At 50.3% G+C, this 10,444-nt stretch overlaps 1 protein-coding gene across 8 annotated transcripts in view; it reads left to right on the top strand.

Annotated features, from left to right (window-relative positions):
- CCNL2 (cyclin L2) overlaps positions 1–9,892 on the top strand; it is a 14,221-nt gene extending 4,329 nt beyond the window's left edge. The window contains exons 4-12 of one of the 8 annotated variants that reach the window (XM_017895238.1): positions 520–640; positions 3,195–3,259; positions 5,706–5,805; positions 6,011–6,115; positions 6,203–6,344; positions 7,839–7,950; positions 8,034–8,126; positions 8,311–8,658; positions 9,313–9,892. In XM_017895238.1, the coding sequence (XP_017750727.1) occupies positions 520–640; positions 3,195–3,259; positions 5,706–5,805; positions 6,011–6,115; positions 6,203–6,344; positions 7,839–7,950; positions 8,034–8,126; positions 8,311–8,658; positions 9,313–9,343 (1,117 nt within the window). In that variant the 3' untranslated portion in view covers positions 9,344–9,892. Of the gene's footprint in view, positions 1–519; positions 641–3,194; positions 3,260–3,842; positions 4,982–5,005; positions 5,806–6,010; positions 6,116–6,202; positions 6,345–7,838; positions 7,951–8,033; positions 8,127–8,310; positions 9,195–9,312 lie in introns of those variants that run through there. The other 7 variants (XM_017895237.1, XM_017895242.1, XM_017895241.1 and 4 more) reach the window with 7 other exon arrangements.
- The last annotated feature ends 552 nt before the right edge of the window (positions 9,893–10,444 follow it).

The following is a 10,444-nucleotide window of genomic DNA, read 5'->3' as shown; positions in this document are numbered from 1 at the left end:
CTCGGCCTCCCAAAGTGCTGGGATTACAGGCTTGAGCCACCGCGCCCGGCCGTTTTTTGCATTTTTTAGTGGAGACGGGGTTTCACCCTGTTAGCCAGGATGGTCTCAATCTCCTGACCTCGTGATCCACCCGTTTCGGCCTCCCAAAGTGCTGGGATTACAGGCTTGAGCCACCGCGCCCAGCCCCATATCCTCATATCTTGAGTCACATAAAGTGCTCTTAGCATTTGTGCCATGAGATCCTAAAACTGTTGCTCTGTTCGGTCTATGCTTGTGCACCAGAAGCTGTTGTTCTGTAAGGAAAAGCGGGGAGGATCGTTGGGAAGGGATGAGTAGGTTGGCACTGGGCTGTGAGAAACGGTGTGTGGTTTTGTTCATCAGAGGACGTGGACTTCGCAGCGATGTTGTGTTGTGGGGTTTGCGTCTTTAAATTAGGTGCTCAGTTGGAGGTAATGACGGGATCTCAGAAGCCTTGCTCTGCTCGACTGTGATGGATACCCTCTGCGCTCTCTTTGGCAGGAAGCCCGTGCCTCTACTGCTGGATCAAGATTATGTTAATTTAAAGAACCAAATTATAAAGGCGGAAAGACGAGTTCTCAAAGAGTTGGGTTTCTGCGTCCATGTGAAGCATCCTCATAAGGTGGGTGTGCGGCTCCCGCCCTGCAAGCCCGCCTAGGCCGCTGCTCCAGCCTGGCCGCCTCTCCACCTCAGTGCAGTTGAAGGCTCTGAAGAGGGCTGAGTGCCTCCCTGACTTGGCTTCCCAGTTTCTCTCTATCATCTCAAAAGTAGTTCCTGATGCATTCATCTTCTGGTGTCAGCTGTTTATTTTAGTAATACATTTTTAAGAGTTTTGGAAATGGCATTGTTTAAGTTTGGGCTTTCAAAAATAGTGGTGAGTTTATAAAACTGAATTTTAGTTTACATTTTCTTTCTCAACAGTTAAGTTTTTTTTTTTTTTTTTTTTGAGGTGGAGTCTTGCTTTGTTGCCAGACTAGAGTGCAGTGGCATGGTGGCAGTGGCAATGGAGGCACAACCTCCACCTCCTGGGTTCAAGCGATTCTCCTACCTCAGCCTCCCGTGGATCACCTGAGGTTGGGAGTTCGAGACCAGCCTGACCAACGTGGAGAAATCCAGTCTCTACTAAAAATACAAAACAATTAGACGGGCGTGATGGCACATGCCTGTAATCCTACTCAGGAGGCTGAGGCAGGAAAATTGCTTGAACGTGGAAGGTGGAGATTGTGGTGAGCTAAGATCGTGCCATTGCATTCCATGGCTGGATGCCTGCAGAAACCCAGTGGACACATTCAGCTTTCAGCTTATTCCAATCATGACTGAAGAGGCCTACCCAGGCAATAAGAGTCCCCTTGAGCCAGCAGCTTAGCTTCAGGTAGAGGAATGCATGATAAAATTATGATACAGTCTTTCCAAAAGATACAGTTGCCGATAGGTAAAGCCACAAGGCTGCTAATGTCAGGCTGCTGCACTCATTCCATTTCCATTTCTTTTTTTGTTTGTTTGTTTGTTGTTGTTTTTTTTGAGACGGAGTCTCGCTGTGTCGCCCAGGCTGGAGTGCAGTGGCGCGATCTCGGCTCACTGCAAGCTCCGCCTCCCGGGTTCCCGCCATTCTCCCGCCTCAGCCTCCGAGTAGCTGGGACTACAGGCGCCCACCACCGTGCCCGGCTAGTTTTTTTTGTATTTTTAATAGAGACGGGGTTTCACTGTGTTAGCCAGGAGGGTCTCGATCTCCTGACCTCGTGATCCACCCGCCTCGGCCTCCCAAAGTGCTGGGATTACAGGCTTGAGCCACCGCGCCCGGCCTGATTTTTGTATTTATAGTAGAGACGGGGTTTCACCATGTTGGCCAGAATGGTCTTGATCTCTTGCCCTCGTGATCCTCCCACCTTGACCTCCCAAAGTGCTGGGATTACAGGCATGAGCCACCGTGCCCAGCCTTTTTTTTTTTTAGACAGAATCTTACTCTGTCATGCAGGCTGGAGTGCAGTGGGGTGATCTCGGCTCACTGTACCCTGTGCCTCCCAGGTTCAAGTGATTCTCATGCTTCAGCCTCCCAAGTAGCTGGGATTACAGTCATGCGCCACCACACCTGGCTAATTTTTGTATCTTTAATAGAGATGGGGTTTCACCATGTTGGCCAGGCTGGTCTCAAACTCCTGATTTTAGGCGATGAACCCAGCTCAGCCTCCCAAAGTGCTGGGATTACAGGCGTGAGCCGCTGCCCCAGCCTCAACAGTTAATTTTCTAAAGTTGCTTTCGTGATAGCCTTACTTCCTCTTATGGAGGAATTAGTGGAATTCTGGCTCCTTTAGTCTGAAATGACTGGCAAGTTTTGTGGCATGTACTGACTGAGGACCATGACCACGACACTGTTCCTCAGTCCCAGCATTGTGGGTGCCTTTTGGTACATGGAAACAGAGCACTTGTTTTACTCAAAAAAATTGTTTCCATCTTTGGTTCCATCTCCTTTTTATTGGTGGGTTTCCTCATTTGCTTGTTCGACTTTCTGCCGTTTGTTCAAATTATACATAAATTGCCCACGACAGAACCACAGATTGAAGTGCTTTTCTTTTTTTTTTTTTGGAGTCGGAGTCTTGCTCTGTAGCCCTCTGCCTCCCGAGTACCTGGGATTACAGGCATGCACCACCATGCCCGGCTAATTTTGTATTTTTAGTAGAGACTGGGTTTCTCCATATTGGTCAGGCTGGTCTCAAACTCCCGACCTCAGGTGATCTGCCCACCTCAGCCTCCCAAAGTGCTGGGATTACAGGCGTGAGCCAGCATGCCCACCCTGAAGTGTTCTTCTCTGTTTGCCTAAAGTATGTTCATATTGTGTTTTGGTGCGTTGGTAACTGGGGTACAGAGACGTGTAGAACTGGCCAACCTCACTGGTGGAAAGGCCTTGGAGATGAGAATGAAACCAGCCCCATGAAGAATGAGGCTTGTGCCGTGGGTTGTGCGGCTGGGCTCACGGGCATGCATCCCGCCTGGCTGCCAAGGCAGACAGCAGGTGCATCCACAAAGCTCTCTCCAGCCGAGCCATCCGCCAGACGTGTGGCCAGGAGCCACTCCTGGGATCTAGCATGAGGCTCTTGTTTGCTGCATGGACACCCACAAGATCTGAATTCTGGGCTCTTAAGGTTCTTGGTAATAACTGCCTGACCCGTATCTTCCAGATAATCGTTATGTACCTTCAGGTGTTAGAGTGTGAGCGTAACCAACACCTGGTCCAGACCTCATGGTGAGTTGAGCTTCCTTGTTTTATGAGACCAGCAAGGGCAGTGCAGGAATGTATTGACTTGAGGCACTTGGGCAGTGGGTAGGCAGCCCAGTGACTTGGTTGTGGGCTGGAGTTGTCCGAGTGCCCAGTGCTCCTGCTGTATAAATTCCAGTCAGACTCCCAGAATGGGCACTGGCAGTCACGGTAGGTGGCCCGTCCCTCCCTGCAAGCCTGGACTTCCTGTGTCCCCACCCTGAAGAGAGCAGTCAGTGGGCTTCCTCTGGGAGCTGTTGACTTGGCGCAGGAGGACCTTTTCCCGGGAAAGGTGGAGGGACAGGCTAGTGTAGACTTCATCTGTTTCTCCGCTGACATTGCGTCCCCTGGGAGAAGGGGCAGAGAAGGTTCTGGGGCTGATTTTAGCAACGCATGTGCTAGAAAGGAACCCTAAAGAGGCAGTTTAGTATTGGGGGTATTTTGGTGAATTTTTTCCCGTGGAGTTAAGTCTGTAAGGGTCATATTTTTGCTGACTGAATTGTCTGGTGCTATGACATGTTTAATAGAGAACCTATTTTGACTTTTCTTTTCTGTACTCTTTCAATCAAAGGGTAGCCTCTGAGGGTAAGTGACTAAGACTTCTCCTCTGCTGTCCAAGCGCTTTGGTGCAGGGACAGCGGCGTCTTCAGCCAATCCAGTGCAGGCTCTCCACCGAAGGCTGGCTCTAGACTGGTGGTACGCACATAGCATAGCCATGGCCGACTCCTGCTGTGGTTCTCTGACGATTGTGCTTCTTGTTAATCCTCTGTCGTGCTTTGGTAATTGTATTGATTAGAGTTGGTAACTGTCTTGACTTGAATTTTGTCCCTTTAAAACTGCTGTACCTGTATGATAAAGATGCAGTACCTTTCTCTTAAAAAAAAAATAGTATGGAAAGCTGTGAGAATTGAAGAGACAAATTGGCTGATGTCAGTGTGGGGTTATGTCATGATTTCTAGAAGCCCTGAAGTTGCTGTTTTCAGCAGCTTTGGGTGACACGCTCTGGTAAAAGGTGTGCATCTTTAAATTATTTCATGGATACTTTAAAAAATATTGTATCGTTTCAAATACAACAATAAGTTTATATGTTCTCAAGATTTCATTTGTTTTAAAGAATTTAAAGTTCATGGATTAATACTATCACTACTTGAATACTGAAAGTTGTTGATTAGAAATCGAAAGGTTACTCATTGTTGAGTGTATCTGTGTTAGAGCTGTGCACTGGCACGCTTGTGTCAGGGGGTGTGGCCACACGGACGCCACACAGATTCCCCCGTGATGCCTGGAGCTGCCGCCAGAGACTTACCATTTAGAAATCTCTGAGTGGGTTTGTATGTTACGTTCTCCAAGGTTTATTTAGGACAGATACTGGGGGAGGCTCATGGGTCGGATTCCCTCGCGACCCGCCCGTCCGCCGGTGTAGCCCCGCTCCAAGGCTCACCGCTATTGGTGTGTGTGAGGAGCAGTAAATATAAAACCAGTTCACCTGTCCTCACGGAATTACCCTTTTTGTTTTTGCAATATTCATAAAGTTAGTCTAAGGTCTGGTTTTAGTCTATTAAATCTTAGATATCTGAAGGAAAATGCGAAAATGTAGCCAGTTTTAAATGTTTTAACTTTTAAAAAATGTAAATGGTCGTATTTTTATAGCTTCTAAATACAGAATTTAAAGAATGTATGTGATGAAATGTTCAGTATCGTGTTGCTTCTGATTTTATGAATGTTCATTTTAAGACTCCTTGTTGAAATGGGACAGTTGGCAGCGGCTCTGGTGAGCCCGAGAAGAGGCCTGCCCTTGGGTGCGGAGCCTCCCTCCGCACGACGCTCCCACGCGTCCAACTTGCACCCAAGGGGCTTTTCCCTCTTCCAAGTGGACTCCTTCAAGGAAGCTGCAGCTCGGTCAGCAGAGAAGGGGCCTGGTGCCAGCGCCCTGGAGGAAGAGGAAGAGGAACGCAAGAGGATGGCTTGTCTCCCAGCAGCCACACCGGCTTTGTGCTCAGCCAGTTCATTTGAGTTTGCATGTTTCTCTGCACTATGGATTTTGAGCATTTAGATTTCTTTAATCAAAAGCGTTTTAGTGACTCCAGTAGACATTTTCTTTCTGAGGCATCATGCTTTGCATGAGAGCAGGCCAAGGTTGAGGGGAAAAGTAAAGTTAAAGTTGGTTCTCTTTCATAGCAACACGTATTGTCTGACATTCAGCCAGCTTTTTTTTTCTAATAATTTCTGTGCCTTCCTGTCCTGTATTTAGAAAAAGCAGCTAGAATATTTCTCCATTAACTCTTGAGATTCACAGGACTGTCTAGCTCTGAGTCCTAGCAGTAGACTCCTTAGAGGAGTAGTAAATTTATCTAGACTTTCTCTAGATAATGCAGGCGGAAGACCTGGGTTCCCGGGGTGGGGTGTTGCAGCTCTTCCTGTGTTTGGTTTCCAGGAATTACATGAACGACAGTCTTCGTACCGACGTCTTCGTGCGGTTCCAGCCTGAGAGCATCGCCTGTGCCTGCATTTATCTTGCTGCCCGGACACTGGAGGTCAGTGTGTTGCTACTTTGGAGAGATTCTAGTCTGATTTTTTTTTTCGTGAGTCTCCAGTAAAGTTTATTGTATTATTCTTCAAATTATGCTAATCTGGGCCAAAGCATTTTGGTAACCAACAGGCTGTTTTTTTTAATTGTCCTGAGTCTTGCTGGCCTTGAAGTTGAGGAAAGTGTAACAATGATGGTGTTTGTTTTTACAGATCCCTTTGCCCAATCGTCCCCATTGGTTTCTTTTGTTTGGAGCAACTGAAGAAGAAATTCAGGAAATCTGCTTAAAGATCTTGCAGCTTTATGCTCGGAAAAAGGTTCTTCAGCATTTTTTCATGTCACTTATGCATTTGTGTTTGGCCAGAAACACTCGATTCTGAACGGATGCCTTCTGGCTTTTGCAGGTTGATCTCACACACCTGGAGGGTGAAGTGGAAAAGCGAAAGCACGCTATGGAAGAGGCAAAGGCCCAAGCCCGGGGCCTGCTGCCTGGGGGTGCACAGGTGCTGGATGGTACCTCAGGGTTCTCACCTGCCCCCAAGCTGGGTGAGTCTGTTAGAGTGCGGGAATTTTTTTTTCAGGCAGGGTCTCTGTCACCCAGGCTGGAGTGCAGTGGTGTGATCATAGCTTACTGCAGCTTCCAACTCCTGGATTCAAATGATCCTCCTGCCTCAGCTTTCTGTATAGCTAGGACTACAGGCACACGCCACCATGCTTGGCTAATTCTTTTTTTTTTTTTTTTTTTTTTTTTTTTTTTTGAGGTGGGGTCTCGCTCTGTTGCCCAGGCTGGAGTGCAGTGGCGCAATCTCGGCTCACTGCAAGCTCCGCCTCCCGGGTTCAGGCCATTCTCCTGCCTCAGCCTCCTGAGTAGCTGGGACTCCAGGCACCCGCCACCACGCCCGGCTAGTTTTTTGTATTTTTAGTAGAGACGGGGTTTCACCTTGTTAACCAGGATGGTCTCGATCTCCTGGCCTCGTGATCCGCCCGCCTTGGCCTCCCACAGTGCTGGGATTACAGGCCTGAGCCACTGTGCCCAGCTTGCATTTTTTTTTTTTTTTTTTTTTTTTGAGACAGAGTTTCTCTCTTGTTGCCCAGACTGAGTGCACTGGCGTTGTCTCAGCTCACTGCAACCTCCGCCTCCCAGGTTCAGGCGATTCGCATGCCTCAGCCTCCCAAGTAGCTGGGATTACAGGCACCTGCCACCACACCCAGCTAATTTTGTATTTTTAGTAGTGATGGGGTTTCTCCATGTTGGTCAGACTGGTCTTGAACTCCTGATCTCAGGTGATCTGCCCGCCTTGGTCTCCCAAAGTACTGGGATTACAGACCTGAGCCACTATGCCCAGCTTTCTTTTTTTTTTTTTTTTTTTTGAGACGGAGTCTTACTCTGTTGCTCAGCTTGGAGTGCAGTGGCACTATCTGGGATCACTACAACCTCTGCCTCCCAGGTTCTGGTGATTCTTGTGCCTCACCCTCCCAAGTAGCTGGGATTACAAGCGCCCACCACCACGCTCAGGTAATTTGTGTGTATGTGTGTGTGTGTATACACACACACATATATATGTTTTGGGTTTTTTTTGTTTTGTGTTTCTTGAGATGGAGTCTTGCTCTGTTGCCAGGTAAGTACTGTGGCACGATCTCGGCTCACTGTAACCTCCGCCTCCCGGGTTCAAGCGATTCTCCTGTCTCAGCCTCTGGAGTAGCTGGGACTACAAGCACACACCATCAAGCCCAGCTAATTTTTGTATTTTTAGTAGAGACAGGGTTTCACCATGTTGGCCAGGATGGTCTTGATCTATTGACTTCATGATCTGCCCGCCTCGGCCTCCCAAAGTGCTGGGCTTATGGGCGTGAGCCCCCGCGCCCGGCCCCATCTGCATTTCTGTGATGCCTGTGTAAGTTCCGGGTCCCAGGCTGGCAGGCAGTTACAGTCTGCATCGCTGTGCGACGTGGAGAGGGGCCTTATCTTGCTCTACTAACTTGTTTCTTATTGGGGGAGTTTTTTTGTGGTTGTCTTTTAACCTCTTGTTCTGATTCTAGTGGAATCCCCCAAAGAAGGCAAGGGGGGCAAGCCTTCCCCACCCTCTGCAAAGAGCACCAAGAGGAGGGCGGAGGGCGCCAAGAAAGCCAAGGCCGACAGCCCCGTGAACGGGTAAGACCCCTGGCGGCCCGGGTGGCTCTCGGGGCTGGCTGGAGAGACTTCTGGTCTGTAATTGCCTCCTGTCCTGTTCACAGCTTGCCGAAGGGGCGAGAGAGTCGAAGTCGGAGCCGGAGCCATGAGCAGAGCTACTCGAGGTCCCCATCCCGATCGGCGTCTCCTAAGAGGAGGTGTGTGCCTCGGGGCGCACCCGGGAGGCCGATACCGGGTGGGGCTGTCCCTCGGGGTAATCATTCTCACCTGAGGTGGTTTCTTGTTTCTCTAAACCTGGAGCTTGTGTATCTGAGCTCCTGTGGCTGTGTTGGGCCTGGCTGGCCAGACGGTCGGTTGCAGAATACGTGTTCTTCCTCCCAGGAAAAGTGACAGCGGCTCCACGTCTGGCGGGTCCAAGTCGCAGAGCCGCTCCCGGAGCCGGAGTGACTCCCCACCGAGACAGGCCCCCCGCAGTGCTCCCTACAAAGGCTCTGAGATTCGGGGCTCCCGGAAATCCAAGGACTGCAAGTACCCCCAGAAGTCACACAAGTCTCGGAGCCGGAGTTCATCCCGTTCCCGAAGCAGGTCACGGGAGCGGGTGGATAATCCAGGAAAATACAAGAAGAAAAGTCATTACTACAGAGATCAGCGACGGGAGCGCTCGAGGTCATACGAACGCACGGGCCGTCGCTATGAGCGGGACCACTCTGGGCACAGCAGGCATCGGAGGTGAGGTGGGGTTGCAGTGACTGGCGGCCACAGGCACTTCCTTGGGGGGTTCCTGATGGCTGCCCTTTGACCCCCGGTGGCTGCCCTTTGACCCCCGGGTGTGCTCCCTCAGCGCAGGTGACCCTAGAGCAGGATTCTTTTTGGAAATGTATGTTGAGTGGACCTTGGTGGATTTGGAAATGGAACGGAGGGACCGGTGACACGTGCTTCAGACTGGTCTGGGGTGCGGCGCACACCTGGGCCCGTGCAGGGCCCAGCTCGGCGGCAGCTCTGAGGCCAGCTCAATGAAAAAGTGAACACACACGCCCCTGTTGGCGTGGCCTGGCGTGGCCTGGTGCTATCGGCAGCCGCTCTCCACTCCCCGACTGATACTCAATTACGTGAAGCCAAGAAAGATGATTTTTAGAATCTTTGCCTATATTAGGTTGTACTTATGTACATATTTTGCAGTGTTTCACAAGAGAAAATGGCCTTAATTGCCCTTTATTCTCTTTCCACGTTGTAAATAAACATGTGTTTAATACAAGTTAAAGCTATATATGAAAACTCAGAACTTGAATCCTGTCAGCTTAAAACTTGTGTAGGGAATCCTGACTTTTAAACTGTGAGGGTATTTGGATCTGTGTTGAAAGTCGTATATTTTTATCTGTGCAGTGCTGAGTGCAGGCCACCAGCTCCTAAATAGAGGTTCCCTATATGCGCGTATGACATGGTGAATAAACACAGCTCTCTCCACTCAGGACATCTGGAGCGTTATGGACGTGGTAGGTGGTCGTTCTGCGTGCTTGTGAAAGTGTCCGGCGTGTGCACAGCCAGCGTGCCCACTCTCAGGCTCCTTGCTCCCTGCTCTACTAAAGTTTTGGATTTTGCACCCAATCCTGTGTGCCTGCCCTTCTGCTGAAGGCTTGTGGGGGGTCCTGATCCCCCTGCCCATCAGGATGACAGGCTCCTTCCTGCAGGGCCATAGGAGGGAAGTTTTGGAAACACACAGGATGATTCCAAAGTGCTCTCGTTCCTGAGGGGCTGGTTTGTAACCCAGGACACCTGTGTGTGGGCGAGAGGCAGCTGGGAGCAGGACACTTGGAGGCTCACCCCATGGGGGTGGCACATGCACTCTGAGTGCCCTCCAGTGTTGTCAACTGCCTCTTACTGTGGACTAGGGGGCCCCACTCCCAGTGGTACGGCTTGGACTTACTAGGGCAGTGGCGCATATAGGCCAGGGCTAGTGGGATAATGGGGAGTTGACTTTTTTTTTTTTGAGACAGAGTCTCGCTCTGTCACCCAGGCTGGAGTGCCGTGGCGTGATGTCAGCTCACTGCAAGCTCCGCCTTCCAGGTTCACGCCATTCTCCTGCCTCAGCCTCCCGAGTAGCTGGAACTACAGGTGCCCACCACCACGCCCGGCTAGTTTTTTATATTTTTAGAAGAGACGGGGTTTCACCGTGTTGGCCAGGATGGTCTTGATCTCCTGACCTCGTGATCTGCCCACCTCGACCTCCCACAGTGCTGGGATTATAGACGTTACCAACCATGCCCGGCCTCCCACAGTGCTGGGATTGCAGGCGGGAGCCACCGCGCCTGGCCGCGCCTGATGACTTTTTTGATGGAATTCTGTATTAGAGTTGGTGGGACCCGAACTGAGGAGATTCCAGGGAGGGTGTCCTTCCAGGGAGAGCAGCTGTGAGGGGCCCCTTAGCTTCCTGTGCCTGGAAGTAAGAGAACCAGTAAAGGGCCATACACGCCTGTACCCAAGAGACCTCTCTCCATTTGCTTTCCTTTTTGCGGAA

The sequence above is a fragment of the Rhinopithecus bieti genome, unplaced genomic scaffold, assembly GCF_001698545.2.
Source record: "Rhinopithecus bieti isolate Rb0 unplaced genomic scaffold, ASM169854v2 scaffold_26659, whole genome shotgun sequence".
Taxonomy (NCBI): Eukaryota; Metazoa; Chordata; class Mammalia; order Primates; family Cercopithecidae; genus Rhinopithecus; species Rhinopithecus bieti.
The sequence above is the reverse complement of the archived record's forward strand: the minus strand, read 5'-3'. Positions and strand labels throughout refer to the sequence as shown.